The 23,747-nt window shown below is 39.4% G+C and overlaps 1 protein-coding gene across 1 annotated transcript; it reads left to right on the top strand.

Moving 5' to 3' along the window:
- Positions 1 to 7,378: 7,378 nt before the first annotated feature.
- LOC110288552 (immunoglobulin lambda-1 light chain-like) lies at positions 7,379 to 23,253 on the top strand. The gene is made up of 4 exons (XM_085832104.1): positions 7,379 to 7,483; positions 7,604 to 7,905; positions 21,612 to 21,651; positions 22,806 to 23,253. The coding sequence occupies exons 1-4, from the start codon at positions 7,438 to 7,440 to the stop codon at positions 23,123 to 23,125; spliced, it is 708 nt and encodes a 235-aa protein (XP_085688230.1). The 5' UTR covers positions 7,379 to 7,437; the 3' UTR covers positions 23,126 to 23,253.
- Positions 23,254 to 23,747: the final 494 nt, after the last annotated feature.

The raw sequence follows: 23,747 nt of genomic DNA, 5'->3' as shown, positions 1-23,747 counted from the left end.
GTCTGCGCTTGAATTCAGAGATCTGCTTGGCTTTGCCTCCTTGGATTAAAAGCTTATACTACCATGCCTGGAACTAAACATAGCTGGGTCAGATCTTGCTCCAAGGTCGCCATACCCTTAATTCAACTTAATATCCTTGAACACAGGATTCAGTTCCTTTCTAATTCCTGGTGCTCCTTTAATATTTGAACCATATGTTTAATATTTCTATTTTCTACGCTTGTAACAATTTTTCAAACCACATTTCATGAAACTTCACCAGAGAACTAAGTCTCTGCTGAGGTTTGTTTTTTGTTTTTGTTTTGGTTTTTGTTTTTTGTTTTTGTTTTTGAGACTTCTTTGTCAATGTAATTAATATAAATCTCTTTACCTTAACTTCAGTTAGACTCTTCATATGAGTGCAAAAAGCTGACACATTCTTCACTAAAATATTACAAGAACAGTCTCTCAGCCACATATTAAAGTTCATCTCCTCTGAAACGTCTAGAGGCAGGCTTCCAAAGTTCAAATCATCCTCAGCAATAGTCTTCCATATCCCTACTAGCATAGTCCATTAAGCCCCACCTAAAGCATTCTATTTCTTTCCAAACCCACATTCTTCTAAACAAAAGTATGGTTAGGCTTATCACAGCAATACCCCAGTGGCTAGTACCAACTTCTATATTAGTTAGGGTTTTGATGCTGTGAACAGACACTGTCACCAAGACAACACTTAAAAGAATAACATTTAGTTGGGGCTGGCTTATAGTTTGAGAGGTTCAGTACATTGTTATCAAGCCAGGACCATGGACACATCCAGGCAGTCATGGTACAGGAAGAGCTCAGCATATTACATCTTCCTCTAAAGCCTGCTAGGAAAAGACTGGCTTCCAGGCAAGCAGGACAAGGGTATTAAAGGCCATGCTCACAGCAGCACACCTACTCCAAGAAGGCCACACACATCCTAATAGTGTTCCACCCTAGCTTATACATACACAAACCATCACAAATAGAAATAAAATTTGGAAACAGAGCCTGGAAGATAATTTATAAAGTTAGTAAATGAAACTAATTCAAATGCTACAATATCAAAATTACAAAGTAAAGAAAATTTTAGTAGTAGAAACAAGACCTAAAACAGAAAATGCAGGAATTCATAGAAGGAAAAAAACAACAGAGCAAAAAATTTAAGGTTTGAAAACATGGCCTAGAAAAATCACTAGAACTAAAGTTACAGAATTTATATGTGAAGATAAATAACAAAGAGAGAAATAATAGATGGGAGACAGGAGCTGGAGATGACACTAGAATAAAGGATATGGCATCTCACAGGTCAGACTGAACAACAGAGAGATAATGAAAATTGAAAACAAGACTTAGAAGAAAATCTTTTAAAATTAATTAGTGAAAATAAAATTACAATCAAAATATCAAAATTACAATATAAAAAATTAAAAAGTAAAAACAAAACCTTAAGCAGAGGATGCAAAAACTTACAGAACAGGATGAACAAGAAAAGGAGACATAGACACAGATGTTAAGAGGAACTTCAAATATTACTTAGGGCATATACTCAAGTAGAGACAGAAGATAAAGTTACAAAAAGGTAACTAATGGTTGATACAAAGAAATCATAAGTTTATCTGGTTAGTATACAACAAACACCAACAGATGATAATCATCCACAAAATTATCAGGAATTCAGATGATAATCTCAGTTGTGTTAGAACTGAGAAAATTTAAAGAAAGTGTCACTAATTTTGGAATATATTCACCATTTGAAAAAATATCCTTGTAAGGGGTGGTTCAGGTGCATTCATCAGGAATCTAAGTGTAAATGCTGGAGGTCATGTTCCCCAAATGGTTCTTGATAGATCAATAAAGATACTAGTGGACAGAAGCTAATAGCTTCTGGGACAGGAACAATTATGGGTCAGAGATGTGACTGTGGGGTGGCAACCCCATCCCTCACTTGATGTCTTGTCTTCCTGGTAGAGGTAGGCTCTATAAGTTCCCTCTCCCTACTGTATGACATTTCATATAAGGTTCCTCCCTTTGAGTCCTGGGAGTCTCTCACCTCCCAGGTCTCTGGTGCATTCTGCGGGTCCCCCCCCCAACCTCCTATTTCCTAAGGTTGCCTGTTTACATTCCTTCTGCTGGCCCTCAGGGCTTCGATCCTTTTCCCTCACACAATACCAGATCCAGCTCCCCTCTTTCCCAGACTCTCCCCCACACTGTCCACTTTCCCTCCCTCCCTCCCCATTTGTGATTGCTTTATTCTCTCTCCCAAGTGGGACTGAGGTGTCCTCACTTGGGCAGTTCAGCTTGCTGAGATTTTTGAGTTCCGTGGACTGTATTTTGGGTATTCTGTACGATTTTATTTTATTTTATTTTACTTTTTGGCTAATATCCACTTATTAGTGAGTACATATCATGTATGTCCTTTTGGGTCTGAGTTACGTCACTCAGGATAATATTCTCTAGTTCCATCCATTTGCCTGCAAAGCTCAAGATCTTATTCCTAATATCTGAGTAGTATTACATTATGTAAATGAACCAAGTTTCCTGTATCAATTCTTCTATCATGGGACATCTAGGTTGTTTCCAGCTTCTGGCTATCACAAATAAGGCCGCTATAAATATAGTGGAACATGTGCCCCTGTTGCATCTTTTGGGTATATTCCCAAGAAAGGTATAGCTGGGTATCCGGGTGGACCTATTTACAATTTTCTGAGGAACCTCCAGATTGATTTCCAGTGTGGTTATACCAGTTTGCAATCTCACCAGCAATGGAGGAGTGTTCCTCTTTCTCCACATCCTCCTCAACATGTGTTGTCACCTGAGGCTTTGATCTTAGCCATTCTGATTGATATAAGGTGGAAACTCAGGGTCATTCTGATTTGCATTTCTCTGATCAATAAGGACTTTGAACAGTTCTTTAGGTGCTTTTCAGCCATTTGAGATTCCTTTGTTGTGAATCCTCAGTTTGGTCCTCTACCCCATTTTTGATTGGGTTATTTGGTTTTTTTGGTGATTAATTAACTTCATGAATTCTTTACATATTTAGATATTAGCCCTCTATTGGTTAGTGAAGGTTGCAGATTTGTCTTATCAACTATGTCCTTTACCTTACAGAAGGGTTCCAGTTTCACGAGGTCCCATTTATCAATTGTTGATCTTAGAGCATGAGCTATTAGAGTTCTGTTAAGGAATTTCCCCCTGTGCCAATGAATTCAAGGCTCTTTCCCACTTTCTTTTCTATTAGATTCAGTATATCTGGTTTTGTGTTGAGGTCCTTGATCTACTTGAACTTGGGCTTTGTACAAGGTGACAAATATGGGACTATTTTCATTCTTCTACATACAGGCATCAAGTTAGACCAGCACCATTTCTTGAAGATGCTTTCTTTTTTACCTTGTATATTTTTGGCATCTTTGTCAAAGATCAAGTGACTGTGTGTGGTTTTATTTCTGGGTCTTCAATTCCATTGATCAACATGTCTGTCTCTATACCAGTACCATGCAATTTTTATCACTATTGCTCTGCAGTAAAGCATGAGGTCAGGGGTCCCCGAGCTTTACTGTTAAAAATTGTTTTCCCTTTTCCGAGTTTTTTGCCTTTCCAAATGTATTTGAAAATTGCTTTTAAATGTCTTTGAAGAATTGTGTTGGGATTTTGATGGGGATTGCATTGAATCTATAGATTGCCTTTTATAGATGGACATTTTTCCTATGTTAATTCTGCCAACCCACGAGCGTGGGAGATCTCTCCATTTTCTAAAATCTTAGATTTCCTTCTTGAGAGACTTGAAGTTATTGTCATACAGGTCCTTCACTTGATTGGTTAGAGTTACCTCTAGATATTTTATACTATTTGTGACTATTGTGAAGGGATTTGTTGTCCTAATTTCTTTCTTGGCCTGTTTTTTCTTTGTATAAAGGAAGGCTACTGATTTATTTGAGTTTATTTTATATCTGGCCACTTTGCTGAAGTTGTTTATCAGCTAGAGAAGTTCTCTGGTAGAATTCTTGGGTCCCTTTCATATACTATCATATCATCTGCAAATAGTGATGCCTTTATATCTTCTTTACCATCTCTTTTTGTTGTCTTCCTGTTCTAGCTAACACTTCAAGTACTATATTGAATAGATATGGGGAGAGTGGGCATCCTTTTCTTGTCCCTGACTTCAGTGCAATTGTTTCAAGTATTTTTCCAATTAATTTGAAATTGGCTGTTGGTTTAGAGTAAATTGCTTTTATTGTGTTTAGGTATGGGCCTCGAATTACTGATCTCTACAATACTTTTAACATGAAGGGGTGTTGTATTTTGTGAAATGCTTTTTCTGCATCTAAGGAGATGATCATGTAATTTTTCTTCTTTGAGTGTGTTTATATAGTAGATTACTTTAATGGATTTTCGTATATTAAACCAACCTTGCATCCCTGGGATGAAGCCTACTTGATCATGGTGAATAATGTTTTTGATGTGTTCTAGGATTCAGTTTGCAAGAATTTTATTGAGTATTTTTGCATCGATATTCATAAACAAGATTGGTCTGAAGTTTTCTTTTTTTGTAGGGTCCTAGTGTGGTTTAGGTATCAGAGTAATTGTGGCTTCATAGAACGAGTTAGGTAGTATTGATTCTGTTTCTATTTTATGGAATGTTTTGAGGAAAATTGGTATCAGATCATCTTTGAAGGTCTGATAGAATTCTGCACTAAATCTTTATCCCCTGGTGCTTTTGACAGATAGTTATGCCCATTAGATGGCAGTGCTGGGCTGGTCTTGAAATGACAGAGCACCTGGCAAGATCAAGTCATTCGGAAATCACTACTTTCTTCCACACACTTGCACAAGTATCAGTGTCATGGACGACTTTAAAGTTACACGTGATTCTTTGTGTTCCTTGGTCCCATTGGCCACACGAGTAGTGAACTCACAACTGGACTTTATAAATCCTCCTTAATTCCAAAGGAGTATTGGACAGGAGAATTATATTTTCCTATAATGAATGCTATGTTTTCATGGACAGTATCTATGGAGCATTGAAAAAGGACTCAGAAATTAAATATTTTTAATTTTGATAATGTAGTCTCAGAATACAAATATTGGCATCTTCTCTATTGATATTCTTCTCCAAATGCTAAATATTCTCAACATTTAGACAAGAACTTCTCTGAGAATGCAAGGTGAAGATTTCACCAGCTATGTTTTCATCATTTCTTCTGAACAATTATGTACAAAATAGGTGGTAGTGAAAGTATATACAGAACATATGAGTACTGTGTGTATGTGTAGATGAATTGTTTTTAATATAAATGTAGCAGTAAATTAATCTTATAACTGCATTTCTTACGTTAAGTTAGTCTCCAATAATCACACAGAGAAAGCAAGATTTATTTAAAACTGCATCTCAAAAGCTAAACAGTTAAATGATCTAGCTTTACTTTCTATTATAATGTGGCTACTTCCCTGTCTCATCCCATGAAATTCCATATAATTAATGATCCGGCTTTTTAGGCTTCAGGTGTATATCCATGGTCTCTCCCCAGGCCCTCTCTTTATAGCTCCAGCTCCTCCATCCTCCTGGCTGAGCTGAATATCCTTCCATCATCTCTCCCTTTATTCTTGTTGGTAGACTTCCCACATTACTCTCTTTTGTGCCCAGCCATTGAGAAATCGACATTTATTGAAAGACAGAGAATAAGTGAAAAGAAGACTTTACACACTTGAGACTCTTGGTATAAATATTACATCACCATGTCTGAACTGAAATAATATATGAGGACAAAGAAATCAGCATTTAAATAGCACAAAGATAAACTTTATACAATGTACAAAAATATTATGCCTGTGTGTGTGTGTGTGTGTGTGTGTGTGTATGCACACATGTGTGCATGAAAGCATGTCTCTGTGAGTGCCTGTGTGGCAGTGTGCACACTTGTTTTTCAATATGCAGAATTTTAATCCATCAGTATTTCTTCCCTTTTCCTTCTCAGAAAATAAGGGGGATTTATTGTCTGCCCCATGGTACCTTGGGTATAAAGGACAGCCTGGAAAAAATATTACATAGGTACCTCCAGAATCCAGATCCTGAATGTTAATTATAATACTTTGTTTATTCATTATCAGATTTGAAATTGATATTTTTTCATCTATGTCATATGTAAATGCTATTTCTTATTTGACTATATTTTCTTGTTTTCAGAATTGTGTGTACATGTACAGAATTTTCTAATTTCACACAACTCAATTATCTACTCTTTATTTAAGTGTTAGTCTGTAACACTACTTTTCAAGTTTGTATATAATAAAAATTTAATCAGAAGCAACCATGCATTCTTATTTAATATACGTAGTGTAGTGTAATAAAATGTGGATCTTAGGACTCTAAAACAAAAATGACAAAATTGGTTTAAATGCAAATGATATAAATATTACAATCAATTCACAAATGAGGAATGAAAAAGAATTCATGATACATTTTTTTTACCATATTATAGAGCAATCTTTCAGTTTAATGTTTGCCAGGCAGAGGACGAGTTTTCTTTTGCTCTCAAATCTTTGTTGACTCTCACTGATACATTTTGTGAAGTTATACTGAAACTAATCTTCATACTTGATTCTCTCAAAAATTATTTTTAAGTTGTGTGAATTATTTGTGATTGAGTATGTGTGTCTGTGTTTGTGTGTGAGGGTGCATGAAAGTGTGTGTGTGTGTGTGTGTGTGTGTGTGTGTGTGTGTGTGTGTAAAGGAGTCTGGGTATCTTAGGGTGAAAGAAACAGACATCTAATCCTCTCAAGATATAATTACAGAAGGGTCTGAGAAGTCTGAAGTGGATACTAAGAACCAACTCACATCCTCTGCAGGAACAGCGAGCATTCTTAACTGCTGAGACTATTAACTCCAATCCTCTAATAAATTATGACCTTAAAATGACCAATATTATAACCTCTAGATTCCTACAGTAAAATGAGGGTGTGACTCTCAAACCAGTTATTGATTTTACTTTATGTAAAAGTAAAATGAGTTACCCATTGCTTTCTTGATATTTACAAAATTATTTTAAGGGACAATCAAGTTTTCAGTACTTATAGGGGATATGATTTCCTGAATAGTCTCAGTGTTGCCAGAGGTGGACCTAGTGTTCATATACCAGAGATAGTGGCATTTGGTGTGTCATGGTTAAGAACCTCCATATTCCCCCACTCATTTCCCATTCATTTTCAGACTTTTATGGCCTGCCACTTTGGTGGAGACCACATTTTCCCCATATGTAGTCTAACAATTTCTCAGGCAAACACAGTCTGCAATAAAGGAGTAGTTTGTACATCCACAGGAAGAGAATATTTGCATGGAGCCAGCATGCACTTAGAATCCCAGAGATATATAAGAAGGGCTGCTCAGCTATAGATTGTTCATTTATACTTAGGAAGCAAAACCTGGTTGTTTTCACCATGACTTGGGCTCCACTGCTCCTTGCCTTTCTTCATCACTTAACAGGTGAATGCATTTAAGAAATTATTGGACTGTAATTGTTTGTTGCTTGGGATGTTTGGCTCCTACTTTTCACTGTGGGTGGAGTGGTCTTGTTCTAACTGATTTTTATTATTTTCCTCTTAGGGTCATGTGCCCAGTTTGTGCTTACTCAGCCAAGCTCTGTATCTACGTCTCTAGGAAGCACAGTCAAACTGACTTGCAAGCGCAGCACTGGTAACATTGAAAGCTCCTATGTGCACTGGTACCAGCAACACATGGGAAGATCTCCCACCAATATGATCTATAAAGATGATCAGCGACCATCTGGAGTTTCTGATAGGTTCTCTGGCTCCATTGACAGCTCTTCCAACTCAGCCTTCCTGACAATCAATAATGTGCAGGCTGATGATGAGGCTGACTACTACTGTCAGTCTTCTAGTAGTAGTGTTCATCACAGTGATGTAAAACACGGAGGAAGTAAGAAAAAACCTCCCCAGAGCACAAGCTGTGAACTCAATTGTGAAAAGAACTATTGGTGTTTCATGTCTTCATTAGAAGCACTGCTACTGGGTTTTCCAAGTCATACATTCCTCTAGGTTCACTGCAAGATTCCACATTCTATCTACTAATGGATGACTGACCTCTTTTTACATTTGGGTTCAAATCATATGAAATAAATGGTTAAAAACAAGAATTTTAAAACCCAATACTACTGACAATTTCTGTCAGACTTCTTTACACATGTGAGGTGTTTAGCATCATCTCTAACAAGGGGTCACTTGCATATTTTCATGATGTTCCTCCATGATGGCAACACTAACTCTCTATAGTGCTGAATATATCTGCAAGACAAGAAACATCACTTGGCCAAAGTAACCGTGACAATAAATGAGCTATTAAGAAGACTGTGTCATTGACTTTTACTCGAACTACAGTAATTCCCACCCCTATCAAAATGGGGCTGTGTGCCAAAATGGAATTAATGGCTACTTCTGCTTCTATATGTCTGGTTACCAAGGCAAGCATTGTAACTTGGAATTGAATAAAAGGTTCTAATCCCTGCATTAATGAGGCTATATGCATCTATAGCATGGCAGTGCAAGAAGCCAGAAAAGGCCACTGGTGAAACACAACCTCAATTGGAGTTGACAGAAAAACAGTGAAGGGGTCGTACAAAGAAGCTGAGCCTTGACACCATGAAGAGATCCTATAAGAGACTATTGGTGAAGTATAGTTGCAGCAGACGACCCCAGCACATTGGAGATTCCTGTACTGTGGAATGACCACCAAGAACAGCAGAAGCAATTGCCTGGAATCAATCAGAAAATACTACAGAATACTACAGAAGTCAAAGCTGAAGTGACCCAACCCCGTTGGAGGAGTCTAGAAAATCCTGTGTGAATACCAAACATTGGAAAAGGAAGCTGTGAAGCTGAAATTTCCATGGAGATCCCAAGTTGTTAGGGCTGCCAGAGCCATGAGATAACTGCTGAGGAAAACTGCTAACAGGGAATGGGACAAGCCCAATAGAAAGATGTTAGAGTCATCAAAACAGAAAGAAGACTGCAGCATCGGGGTTCCTGGCCCGGGGAGTCTCTGGACACCCGCAAGGACCCACACAGGATCCCCCACGGGATCCTAAGACCTCTGGTGAGTGGAACACAGCGCCTGCTCCAATCCAATCGCGCGGGACCTGAGACTGCATTAATTAAGGAAGCAGATAACCCGGCCTGATCAGGGACACAAGTCCCTTCCGGTCCACTGCAGCCCCGGGGTTCCTTGTGCGCTGAGTTTCTGGACACCCCCAAGGTCCTCACAGGACCCTCCATAGGATCTTAAGACCTCTGTTGAGTGGAACACAACTTCTGCCAGGAGGCAGGTTCGAACACCAGATATCTGGGCACCTTCCCTGCCAGAGGAGAGCTTGTCTGCAGAGAGGACTCTGACACTGAAACTGAGGGTAGAGCTAGTCTCCCAGGTCTGCTGATAGAGGCTAACATAATCACCTGAGGAACAAGCTCTAACCAGAGACAACTATAACAACTAGCGCCAGAGATTACCAGATGGCAAAAGGAAAATGTAAGAATCCTACTAACAGAAATCAAGACCACTCACCAACATCAGAACGCAGCACTCCCACCCCACCTAGTCCTGGGCACCCCAACACAACTGAAAAGCTAGACCCAGATTTAAAAGCATATCTCATGATGATGGTAGAGGACATCAAGAAGGACTTTAATAATTCACTTAAGAAAAAACAGGAGAACACTGCTAAAGAGTTTCAAGTCCTTAAAGAAAAACAGGAAAACACAACCAAACAGGTAGAAGTCCTGAAGGAAAAACAGGAAAACACATCCAAACAGGTGATGGAAATGAACAAAACCATACTAGACCTAAAAAGGGAAGTAGACACGATAAAGAAAACCCAAAGTGAGGCAACGCTAGAGACAGAAACCCTAGGAAAGAAATCTGGAACCATAGATGTGAGCATCAGCAACAGAATACAAGAGATGGAAGAGAGAATCTCAGGTGCAGAAGATTCCATAGAGAACATCGGCACAACAATCAAAGAAAATACAAAATCCAAAAAGATCCTAACTCAAAAACATCCAGGAAATCCAGGACACAATGAGAAGACCAAACCTGCAGATAATAGGAGTTGATGAGAATGAATATTTTCAACTTAAACGGCCAGCAAATATGTTCAACAAAATTATAGAAGAAAACTTCCCAAACCTAAAGAAAGTCATGCCCATGATCATACAAGAAGCCTACAGAACTCCAAATAGACTGGACCAGAAAAGAAATTCCTCCCGACACATAATAATCAGAACAACAAATGCACTAAATAAAGATAGAATATTAAAAGCAGTAAGGGAGAAAGGTCAAGTAACATATAAAGGCAAGCCTATCAGAATTACACCAGACTTTTCACCAGAGACTATGAAAGCCAGAAGAGCCTGGACAGATGTTATACAGACACTAAAAGAACACAAATTCCAGCCCAGGCTACTATACCCAGCCAAACATTCAATTAATATAGATGGAGAAACCAAAGTATTCCACGACAAAACCAAATTCACACATTATCTCTCCACGAATCCAGCCCTTCAAAGGATAATAACAGGAAAAAACCAATACAAGGACGGGAACCACACCCTAGAAAAAACAAGAAGGTAATCCCTCAACAAACCTAAAAGAAGACAGCCACAAGAACAGAATGCCAACTTTAACAACAAAAATAACAGGAAGTACCAATTACTTTTCCTTAATATCTCTTAATATCAATGGACTCAATTCCCCAATAAAAAGACATAGACTAACAGACTGGCTACACAAACAGGACCCAACATTCTGCTGCTTACAGGAAACCCATCTCAGGGAAAAAGACAGACACTACCTCAGAGTGAAAGGCTGGAAAACAATTTTCCAAGCAAATGGTCTGAAGAAACAAGCTGGAGTACCATTCTAATATCAAATAAAATCGACTTCCAACCCAAAGTTATCAAAAAAAAAGACAAGGAGGGACACTTCATACACATCAAAGGTAAAATCCTCCAAGAGGAACTCTCAATTCTGAATATTTATGCTCCAAATGCAAGGGCAGCCACATTAATTAAAGACACTTAAGGAAAGCTCAAAGCACACATTGCACCTCACACAATAATAGTGGGAGACTTCAACACACCACTTGCATCAATGGACAGATCGTGTAAACAGAAACTAAACAGGGACACAGTGAAACTAACAGAAGTTATGAAACAAATGGACTTAACAGATATCTACAGAACATTTTATCCTAAAACAAAAGGATATACCTTCTTCGCAGCACCTCACGGGACCTTCTCCAAAATTGACCATATAATTGGTCACAAAACAGGCCTCAACAGATACAAAAATATTGAAATTGTCCCATGCATACTATCAGACCACCATGGACTAATGCTGATCTTCAATAACAACATAAATAATGGAAAGCCAACATTCACGTGGAAACTGAACAACACTCTTCTCAATGATACCTTGGTCAAGGAAGGAATAAAGAAAGAAATTAAGGACTTTTTAGAGTTTAATGAAAATGAAGCCACAACATACCCAAACCTATCGGACACAATGAAAGCATTTCTAAGAGGGAAACTCAAAGCTCTGAGTGCCTCCAAAAAGAAACTGCAGAGAGCACAAACTAGCAGCTTGACAACACATCTAAAAGCTCTAGAAAAAAAGGAAGAATATTCACCCAAGAGGAGTAGATGGCAGAAAATAATCAAACTCAGGGGTGAAATCAACCAAGTGGAAACAAGAAGAACTATTCAAAGAATTAACCAAACGAGGAGTTGGTTCTTTGAGAAAATCAACAAGATAGATAAACCCTTAGCTAGACTCACTAGAGGGCACAGGGACAACATCCTAATTAACAAAATCAGAAATGAAAAGGGAGACATAACAACAGATCCTGAAGAAATCCAAAACACCATCAGATCCTTCTACAAAAGGCTATACTCAACAAAACTGGAAAACCTGGACGAAATGGACAAATTTCTAGACAGATACCAGGTACCAAAGTTAAATCAGGATCAAGTTAATGATCTAAACAGTCCCATATCCCCTAAAGAAATAGAAGCAGTCATTAATAGTCTCCCAGGCAAAAAAAAAAAACCCAGGACCAGATGGTTTTAGTGCAGAGTTCTACCAGACCTTCAAAGAAGATCTAATTCCAGTTCTGCAAAAACTATTCCACTAAATAGAAGTAGAGGGAACTCTACCCAACTCATTCTATGAAGCCACAAATACTCTGATACCTAAACCACAGAAATATCGAACAAAGATAGAGAACTTCAGACCAATTTCCCTTATGAATATAGATGCAAAAATACTTAATAAAATTCTCGCTAACCGAATCCAAGAACACATTAAAGCAATCATCCATCCTGACCAAGTAGGTTTTATTCCAGGGATGCAGGGATGGTTTAATATACGGAAATCCATCAACGTAATCCATTATATAAACAAACTCAAAGACAAAAACCACATGATCATCTCATTAGATGTGGAAAATGCATTCGAAAAGATCCAACACCCATTCATGATAAAAAGTCTTGGAAAGATCAGGAATTCAAAACCCATACCTAAATAATATAAAAGCAATCTACATCAAACCAGTAGACAGCATCAAAGTAAATGATGAGAAGCTTGAAGCAATCCCACTAAAATCAGGGACTAGACAAGGCTGACAACTTTCTCCCTACCTATTCAACATAGTACTTGAAGTCCCAGCCAGAGCAATTCAACAACAAAACAAGGAGATCACGGGGATACAAATTGGAAAAGACAAGGTCAAAATATCACTTTTTGCAGATGATAAGATAGTATATGTAAGTGACCCTAAAAATTCCACCAGAGAACTCCTAAACCTGATAAACAGCTTCGGTAAAGTAGCTGGATATAAAATTAACTGAAACAAGTCAATGGCCTTTCTCTACACAAAGAATAAACAGGCTGAGAAACAAATTAGGGAAACAACACCCTTCTCAATAGTCACAAATAATATAAAACATCTTGGCGTGACTCTAATTAAGGAAGTGAAAAATCTGTATGATAAAAACTTCAAGTCTCTGAAGAAAGAAATTAAAGAAGATCTCAGAAGATGGAAAGATCTCCCATGCTCATGGATTGGCAGGATCAACATTGTAAAAATGGCTATCTTGCCAAAAGCAATCTTCAGATTCAATGCAATCCCCATTAAAATTCCAACTCAATTCTTTAACGAATTAGAAAGAGCATCTCCAAATTCATCTGGAATAACAAAAAACCTAAGATAGCAAAAACTCTTCTCAAGGATAAAAGAACCTCTGGTGGAATCACCATGCCTGACCTAAAGCTTTACTACAGAGCAATTGTGATAAAAACTGCATGGTACTTGTTTAGTGACAGACAAGTAGAACAATGGAATAGATTTGAAGACCCAGAAATGAACCCACACACCTATGGTCACTTGATCTTTGACAAGGGAGCTAAAACCATCCACTGGAAGAAAGACAGCATTTTCAACAAATGGTGCTGGCACAACTGGTTGTTATCATGTAGAAGAATGCGAATTGATCCATTCCTATCTCCTTGTACTAAGGTCAAATCTAAGTAGATCAAGGAACTTCACATAAAACCAGAGACACTGAAACTTATAGAGGAGAAAATGGGGAAAAGCCTCGAATATGGACACAGGGGAAAAATTCCTGAATAGAACAGCAATGGCTTGTGCTATAACATCGAGGATTGACAAATGGGACCTCATGAAACTGCAAAGCTTCTACAAGGCAAAATACACTGTCAATAAGACAAAGAGGCCACCAACAGATTGGGAAAGGATCTTTACCTATCTTAACTCAGATAGGGGACTAATATCCAATATATATAAAGAACTCAAGAGGGTGGACTCCAGAAAATCAAATAACCCCATTAAAAAATGGGGCTCAGAGCTAAACAAAAAATTCTCACCTGAGGAATACCAAATGGCTGAGAAGAACCTGAAAATATGTTCAACATCCTTAATCATCAGAGAAATGCAAATCAAAACAACCCTGAGATTCCATCTCACACCAGTCAGAATGGTTAAGATCAAAAATTCAAGTGACAGCACATGCTGGCGAGGATGTGGAGAAAGAGGAACACTCCTCCATTGTTGGTGGGATTGCAAGCTTGTACATCCACTCTGGAAATCAGTCTGGCAGTTCCTCAGAAATTTGGAAATAGTACTTCCCACAATAGGGAAGGATCCCGCAATACCTCTCCTGGGCATATGTCCAGAAGATGTCCCAACCGGTAAGTTTGCATGACCAATGGGCCTCTCTTTCCAGTGATGGCCGACTAGGCCATCTTTTGATACATATCTAGCTAGAGTCAAGAGCTCAAGGGTACTGGTTAGTTCAAAATGTTGTTGCACCTACAGGGTTGCAGATCTCTTTAGCTCCTTGGATACTTTCTCTAGCTCCTCATGTATAGGGTTGCATATCCCCCAAGCTCCTTGGGTACTCCAATGGGCCCCCAATGGAGGAGCTAGAGAAAGTACGCAAGGAGCTAAAGGGATCTGCATCCCTATAGGTGGAACTGCAATATAACTAACCAGTACACCCAGAGCTTGTGTCTCTAGCTGCATATGTAGCAGAAGATGGCCTAGTCAGCCATCATTGGGAAGAGAGGCCCCTTGGTCTTGCAAACTTTATATGCCCCAGTACAGGGAAATGCCAGGGCCAAGAAGTGGGGGGTTAGGGTAGTTGGGGGAACGGTATGGGGGACTTTTGGTATAGCATTTGAAATCTAAATGAAGAAAACACATAAAAAAAAAGATTTAGTCCCAGAGGTATGGCTCAGTGGTAGAGCACTCTCACAGTGTGTGTATAGTATGGCATTTCATTCCCAGAAAAGGAGAAGGAAAGAGCAGAGGTCTGGGAATAGAGCCAGTGTGTAATGATATGACAAATATAATAAGTAGAAATATAAAAAAAGAAAGAAAGAAAATCAGTCTTTAGGCAAGTTTTTAGGCCATTTTTTTCACTAGTGATTGATGTGGGAGGATTCAGTCCATTGCAGGTGGAGTAGTGCCTGGGATGGTGGCACTGGGTTCTATAAGATAGTAAGCTGAGCAAGCCAGTATGTAGCATTGCTTTATCACCTCTCCTGCAGATTCTTGTTCTGCCTGATTTCCTGTCCTGTCTTGCTGTGATGATGAAGAGCAATATAACAACATAAGTTGAATAAACCATTTTCCCTGTAGTGCTTTGTCAAGATAGTAACCCTAACTAGGACATAGTAGCAATACTTTCATGGCTTCTGTCCTTGAGGTAATATATATGATGTATCACATTTATTTATTTATGCATGTCGAGCCAGCCTTGCCTTTACAATCATCTGAATGTGCTCTAGAATTTGTTTTGTAAGTTGTCCTCATGGGTACTATTGCTATAATGAAACAACTAGAAAAAGCAAGTTGTAAAGAAAAAAATTCATTACACATGTTTTCACCAATGAAGAAAGACAGGACAGTAACTCAAAGGGGGCAGCAAAATGAAAGCAGGAGCTGAAGCACAGGCTATGAAGGATTTGTGCTTACAGGCTTGCTCAGTCTGCTTTCTTATTGAACCTGAAACACTGCCCCAAGGGTGCCCATACTCATGAAGGGCTGGGCCCTCCCCTATCAATTATTAATAAAGAAAAATCCCTTCATGCTTACTTTGAGCCCTGTCTAATGTAAGCATTTTCACAATTGAGGCTCCATTCTCTCCATTGTTTCTAATTGTGTCAAGTTGATATAAGACCTAGCCAGAACCAAAGTATTTTCTTGAAAAAAAATTTACATCATGAGATGAAGAATCGACAAAAGGGACATCATAAAATTGCAAATCTTCTGTAAGGCAAAATATACAGTCAATAAGACAAAAAGGCCACCAACAGATTGGGAAAGGAGTTTTACCAATCCTAAATCTGATAGGGGACAAATATCCAATATATACAAAGAACTCAAGAAGCTGGACTCCAGAAATTCAAATATCCCCATTTAAAAAATGGGATAAGAGCTAAACAAAGAATTCTCAATTGAGGAATACTGAAGGGCTGAGAAGCACCTGAAAAAATGTTCAACATCCTTAATCATCAGGGAAATGCATATCAAAACAACCCAGAGATTTCACCTCACACCAGTCAGAATGGGTAAGATCAAAAATCTAGGTGACAGCAGATGCTGGCAAGGATGTGAAGAAAGAGGAACACTCCTCCATTGGTGATGGGATTGCAAGCTTATACAACCACTCTGGAAAACATTATGGCAGTTCCTCAGAAAATTTGTCATAGTACTACCAGAAGATCCAGCAATACTTCTCCTGGGCATATACCCAGAAGAGTTCCAACAGATAATAAAGACATATGCGCCATTATGTTCACTGCACACTTATTTATAATAGCCAGAACCTGGAAAGAACCCAGATGTTCCTCAACAGAGGAATCGATACAAAAAATGTGGTACATTTACACAATGGAGTACTATTAAATGGAGCTATTAAAAAGAATGAATTTATGAAATTCCTAGGCAAATGGATGGACCTGGAGGGTATCATCCTGAGTGAAGTAACCAGATCACAAAAGAACTCACATGATATGTACTCACTGATAAGTGGATATTAGCCCAGAAACTTAGAATACCCCTGATACAAGATACTATTTGCAAAACACATGAAACTCAAGAAGAAACAAGACCTAAGTGTGGACACTTTGCCCCTTCTTAGAATTGGGAACAAAACACCCATGGAAGGAGTTACAGAGACAAAGTTTGGAGCTGAGATGAAAGTTTGGACTATCGAGGGACTGCACCCGGAGATCCATCCCTAATCAGCCTCCAAACGCTGACACCATTGCATACACCAGCAAGATTTTCCTGAAAGGACCCTGATACAGCTGTCTCTTGTGAGGCTATGCTGCTGCCTGGCAAACACAGAAGTGGATGCTGAGAGTCATCAATTGGATGGAACACAGGGTGCCCAATGGAGGAGCTAGGGAAAGTATCCAAGGAGCTAAAGGTGTCTGCAACACTATAAGTGGAAATACAATATGAACTAAATAGTACCCCCAGAGCTCGAGTCTCTAGCTGCATATGTAGCGGAAGATGCCTAGTCTGCCATCATTGGAAAGAGAGGCCCCTTGGTCTTGGAAACTTTATATGCCCCAGTACAAGGAAATGCCAGGGCCAAGAGTTGGGATTAGGTGGGTAGGGGAACAGGGTGGGGGAAGGGTATGGGGACTTTCAGGATTGCAATATCTAATATCTGTTAAGTCCATTTGTTTCATAACTTCTGTTAGTTTCCCTGTGCCCCTGTTTAGTTTCTGTTTCCATGATCTGTCCATTGATGAAAGTGATTTGTTGAAGTCTCCCACTATTATTGTGTGAGGTGCAATGTGTGCTTTGAGCTTTACTAAAGTTTCTTTAATGAATGTGGATGCCCTTGTATTTGGAGCATAGATATTCACAATTGAGAGTTCATCTTGGTAGATTTTTACCTTTGATGAGTATGAAGTGCCCCTCCTTGTCTTTTTTGATAACTTTGGGTTGGAAGTCAATTTTATTCGATATTAGAATGGCTGAGAGTACATTGTATTGAATCAACTCCATGGGATACTTGCCTGACAAGAAGACAAGCCTTAAAAGGATTATCACCCACTTCAAATGAGGTCACAGCTCCACCCACTGTAGCTAGCTAGTAGTTTGATTCACTGCAGCTGTGAGAGAACAAGCCCAGGTGCTTGCCCCACAGGTTTAGGGTTGGGTCTCAGTCACTTTGGTTTATTTTTGGAGATGGAACCAAGGTCACTGTCCTGGGTAAGTGCCTTTAATGCTTCTTCCTAATAAGTCCAGCCCTTGTTATCTTGCAAGGGTCATTTTTCTCTCTGGAAACCTTTTCTCACCTGCTCTTCTCAGACTTAAGAACTGAATCCTTAGATTTCTCCACGGTGGCTAGGGGAGGTGGACCATTTTGAAGTAACCTGAAGGAAGAACCAGAAGAGTAGAATCAGCTGGCCTTAGATTCTCAATGATATACTGTGATCTCAGGGGCAATAGTTAGGGTCTGGCCAGAGTCAAGGGTTCCATCCTTGTTCTCAGGAAGATTAATAATTTAGGACCCTGGGCCAGCTCAAAAAAGGGGGCACTAGGATTTTCATGGAGCCCACAATATCTTTATAGGTTGTTAAATGTTAGATCTAGAGGTGTAAGTCCAAAGACTAGCTTTCTAAACTGGATCCAAAGAAGCATAGTGACAGAAAAATCTTGTAATAGTGTTGAGTTTTCTGTTTTTATACTGGACCGCTAAGGTCCTATTAACACAGAGACAGCACTGACTAGTAATCAGATCCTGCTCATCTCAGGATTATCACTAGAGATAATCGGGATTCTGTCTACAAAGCCCCATAACCCTGGATTTTGCTGTTTTGTGTTTCCATTGCCAGGTTCTTTTTCCTCAAATGGCCTATTATATGCAGGAGGTCAGGAATGAGGGACAAATGTGGGGTTTTGGAATTCTGACTGATAGAGAAGGATGCTGTTTCAGTGAGCAAGTGTCTGCTATGCTCTACCCCATTAGGAGAAAAAAACCTCTAGAACATAGTGAAGACTATTGTGATCAGATCAAAATACAGTAGGCACCAGCCCCAGAGTAGCCTCAGATCTTTTCTGGATGGAACCCACAATAAATTGGAAAGGCTGAGAGGATTGATATAGGGACAGGAGACTCAGTGTCCCCAGGTGCTGGGGGAAAGAAGGGACTTCCTCAATCAAAATACAGTCTGAAAAGCAAGATGGGATCTCTCCTTGTTTACCAGAGAGCTCTGATCACCACAGGAACAAAAGAAAAATAACTACTATGGGGAAGGTGATCAGATGTGGTGCAAACCCAAGTTAGATTAAAAACAATAGGGTGTATAGAGCACAGCCATACCTGCTAATAGTGGAGTTGAGGCAGAAGGGAAGAGTCAAAGACATGTAACTTGGGAGTGTGTTTTGAAAAAGACTAGTAAGAAGATTGTCTGTACTCAAGCAGGCTCAATGGGGCAGGTGAGAAAAATGAAAAGGTGCCAGGTAAAAAGCATGGCCAAATTGAGCAGTCACTAAGAATTTTATATTTTTATATTGTCTCCTGAAATCAGTCTCCTTCTTTTATTCACACAGGTCAGCCCAAGTCCACTCCCACACTCACAGTGTTTCCACCTTCACCTGCAGAGCTCTAGGAAAACAAAGCCACACTGGTGTGCCTGATTTCCAATTTCTACCCAAGTGGTGTGACAGTGACCTGGAAGGCAAATGGTACACCTATCACCCAGGGTGTGGACACTTCAAATCCCACCAAAGAGGGCAACAAGTTCATGGCCAGTACCTTCCTACATTTGACATCGGACCAGTGGAGATCTCACAACAGTTTTACCTGCCAAGTTATACATGAAGGGGACACTGGAGAAGAGTCTGTCTCCTGCAGAATGTCTCTAAGAACCCAGGTTTCTCCTTAGCCTGGGAACCCTGCAGCTGTAGGACCCAGAGTGGAGTCTCTTCTCTATACTAGCTATCTTAACCCTTATCTCTTGCCCACTGAATATTAAATAAAATATCATTAGTTAATCAAAAGTACTGTTTTGTTCCATTTGTTCTCATATATTTAATTTTCAACCTTTGAATCTACAGTGTGGGGAGGGAGAATCATGGTTCTCAATGAGAAATTAGTTCACATCTGAAACATTGGGGGAACCGCCACAACAGTGACCTTTGCCCTGTTCTGTGCTGTTCTCTGAGAATTGTCATGCAGGTACACCCATTAAGAATGCTTGTCAAGTAAGATATTGTGTTTCTGAGTTAAACAACTAACTTGATGTTATATAGAAAGTTCCTGCTGGGCAGGGGTGTTGAATGCCTTTAATCCCTGCACTTGGAGGCAGAGGCAGGTGGATTTCTGCGTTCAAAGCCAGTCTGGTCTATAGAGTGAGTACCAGGACAGCCAGGGCTACACAGAGAAACCCAATGTTCTTGCAATAAACTTACAGAATGTTATTATATGCTTCAGAACATTGGTGCTCCTGGTCATCTATACTGAGACATGTGATAGGGTAAACACTCAAGCATAATAACTATGTCTAGTGAGAAATACACCCAACTTGAGACCAGAAAGGAAATCAAATAATTGTGCATAGGAAGTAGTTTCACAGTCAAAGACAAGACTACTCAAGGTCATGTCAGGTGGGATCAAGGGTGATTGAGTGTGACCTGTGAGCTAAATTCAAGCCATTTGCTTGGGTAAACTTAGGTGTAATAGACTCCCATTTTACTGACCCATGTCCTCTCATGTGCAGCACACCAGTGTGCATTTTACAATGATGCCAACCAGTCTTTGAAATTGACATTGAACTTTCTGTGGTCCTTCCTCTATCCAGGTCAGTATGTAATTAGTGTTCAGGGTTTGGGGACATCATCCTCTATAACTCATAAGTAAAATGGACATTGAGTACATTCATAATTCCTTGGTAGATCATATAGTCCCATACAGCATAGTCTTCCAAATCAGAAGTATTCTTCAACAATGAAGGAGAATAGCAGTTAACAACATAGACCATTATCTTAGGCATCTAAATTCCCAGTTTCTGAGCGAGGAAGAACTTTTGGAATCTGTGCCCTGCAGATCTGTCCCTAATAATTGGACGTGAAAATCCTGGATACCCTCACAGCAATGTTCCTTCTGGAGACAGCCAAAACTCATCCATACCCATTTTTTTATTTTATTTTTCAGAAACTCATAGTCTTGTTTCAAGTTTTCAGTCAAAATTTCCGTGACAAGTTTGAACAGAAATATTAAGAAACACAGAAATAGTAATGTTCCCATATCTATCCAACACCAACGCACATTTTACCTGAATTATGAGTCACAACTCTAACTATAATTAACTATAGCTATTTTATTATAACTATACTGTAACTATAACTATAACAAAAATTTCTTCCCAAATCATGTTAAGAAAGCTGTTTCCAGAATTTATATCTTGTTAGCTAAAATTATACTTCTGGGTTGTTGGTTTTTTTAAAAAAAAAGAATACCTAGGTATTATAGTAAACATCCAAAGAAGTTGTTGAACACCTCTATTCCTTCATAAAACAGTCAGCAAACATGTCATGATTCTACAGTGTTTACTATAATATTATTGGCAATGATTCTACCTTCTGTAGGAAGAGGAAATGTGGATAGACACTGATGACTGTGTATGTGTTCTCCAACTGCTCTCTCCTGAAGTGCCTCAGATGTTTCTCTATGATTTTTTCCAGGCATGAGCTGCAGAGATTGAGCTAGTGGTCTCAACACTTTGCATAGACTTTACACAGCTGGTTGTCTCCTCAAGCTGTCATTTGGGGCTCTTCTCTGTCCTTTTTTATCCTGTGAAGATCTTCTTCCATACCAAGTATGGAAAAATCCATGGATTATTTTCTGGAAAGACTTCCGATGAGGACATATGGATCCTGGGAAGAAGGATCTGTCAGTGATGTCACCACCTTCCAAGAATTGTCAGGAGCTGCATACATCACAGATGCAACTTGAGAATAAAATGCATGCAAGGTTTTTTGCATGAGTCTATATCACAGTGCTGGGTGTTCGGTGGAGGAACCAAATTGACTGTCCTAGGTGAGTGACTCCTTCCTTTGTTATTGTTGTCTCCAAGACTTGAGGTGATTTTTGTTGTATAATTTCCCTTTCTGTATTCTACTTCATACCTATACTTCACACTAGGTAAATAATTTCTTTCTTCTCTAGATGCTTTGTCTCATTTCAGACTGCTCCCTGTAGCCTTTCATGTCTAATCTCAAAGACAGAGGGCTAAAAGAGTTAAACCATCAATGTCTGTCTATAATTCTGTTAGGAAATGCAGCACTTCAATAAGTACTCCATTATGCTATTACCTTTTAATGTCTATTTTTGTGGTGAACTTTGTGAGGAATAAATTGAATTGCTATCTCATGGTGAAGGAAAACCAGAGTCATAGAGAGAGACACAGATGTTGAACTTGGAGAGCACAGAACATTCAGCACAGAGGCTGGGAAAGTACATGTCAGAGGCCAGATAACCTGGACAGTGGGACTCAGGATTAAGTTCCTAGGACAGTTAGGATATAGAATGAATCCCAGAGCCTCCATGGAAAGACATGATCAGATCAGCATCCAACCTAGAACTCGGGAATTTTAATAAGGAGTAGAAACATAAGGGAGTTATGGCCACAGAAATTCAAAAGAAAAGATAATATCAGTTGGGAAGCTGGGCTCCGGGGTCTCTCTAAAAGACTGATTAAAGATACAGAAACTGAGTTCTAATAGATATGGTCCTGATGCATGAAAATTATGCAGCTCATCCAGAGATGTGAATCTCATTTCATTCTGCAGAATGAGAAAAAGTTCAAGCAAGTGTATGCTATGCTTGTATCCAGACGGCATAGATTTGGGTGAAAACAAACTCAACAGTTTAACGTTTAGGTTCAGTGTAGGGTTTTTACACCAGAACTATCCTCAGGGTTGGGCAGGAAGACTTCAGATATACTTAAAACGCAGAGAGGATTCAAGAGCAGGAAAGAGAGGGTCAGGTGTCTGTATTGGAGGTCGATGGCAAGGGTGAGTCAGGTGAAGCATTGCAAACACACATAGGTTTATAATTCCTAGGCACACAGGGAATAGATAGAAGAAATTCATACACCATCTTCTGTCTAAACTCAAGGACACTTTACACACTGCCTCCAGGATTGCTACTGAAAGATGAAGATTTTGACCTTCTCTTACTTCATCCTGCAGGCCAGCCCAAGTCTACACCATCAGTCACCCTGTTTCCACCTTCCTCTGAAGAGCTCAAGACCAACAAGGCCACACTTGTGTGTACGATAACTGATTTCTACCCGGGTGTTGTGATAGTGGACTGGAAGGCAGATGGTACCCCTGTCACTCAGGGTATGGAGACAACCCAGCCTTCCAAACAGAGCAACAACAAGTACATGGCTAGCAGCTACCTGACCCTGACAGCAAAAGCATGGGAAACTCATAGCATTTACAGCTGCCACGTCACTCATGAAGGTAACACTGTGGAGAAGAGTTTGTCCCACGCTGACTGTTCCTAGGTCATCTGACCTTCATCTTACCCACAGAGGCTGAGATCAGAAACATGCCCAAGTGTATCCTTGGTGCTTTTGCCTACCATAGCCCTTCTCTCTACCCTCAAAATGCTCAATAAAATGTTCATTCACAACCTGTTATTCTGCTCTAGCTTATTTGGTTTAATATATATGTCACTGGAATTTAGAGTAGTGTGTGGAATGTCCTGGCAACCTGGACTTTGCAATCAGGGTCATAACCTGCATCATTGCCCCAGGTAGTGCCACCTTCACATGCACACTGTTTTCTAAACTCTCATCTGGACATCTGATCACACCATAGTATTGTACAGTACAATTGCCATAGACTACCTGAATTACATTCTTTCACACATCAAATCATGTGTCTATTCCATTTCTAATCATCTATTCGTGCCTAGTCATCCTGTCCTAAAATTGCAATTTAGAAACAGAGACAATTCTGTATGAAATCACAATTTCTATCACTCAAGTCAAAATAAATGGTAGCAGGAAAATGAAAGTTTATACTATATCCAGACAAGAAAAACCATGCTAAAAATAAAGAATATGTGGAGTTCATGAAGGCTATAGCATTGGTACTGGTTAGCATTGGTGGGAACAGAACTTT

Source organism: Mus caroli, unplaced genomic scaffold (assembly GCF_978045245.1).
Source record: "Mus caroli unplaced genomic scaffold, Mus_caroli_1 scaffold_17, whole genome shotgun sequence".
Classification (NCBI taxonomy): Eukaryota; Metazoa; Chordata; class Mammalia; order Rodentia; family Muridae; genus Mus; species Mus caroli.
The sequence above is the reverse complement of the archived record's forward strand: the minus strand, read 5'-3'. Positions and strand labels throughout refer to the sequence as shown.

Excerpts from the sequence above, each read along its gene's own strand:
- LOC110288552 (XM_085832104.1), top strand. The coding sequence starts at position 7,438 with ATGACTTGGGCTCCACTGCTCCTTGCCTTTCTTCATCACTTAACAG. Across the intron at positions 7,484-7,603 it reads CTTTCTTCATCACTTAACAG|GGTCATGTGCCCAGTTTGTG; the intron begins GTGAATGCATTT and ends TTTTCCTCTTAG. Across the intron at positions 7,906-21,611 it reads GTCAGTCTTCTAGTAGTAGT|TGCTGGGTGTTCGGTGGAGG; the intron begins GTTCATCACAGT and ends TCTATATCACAG.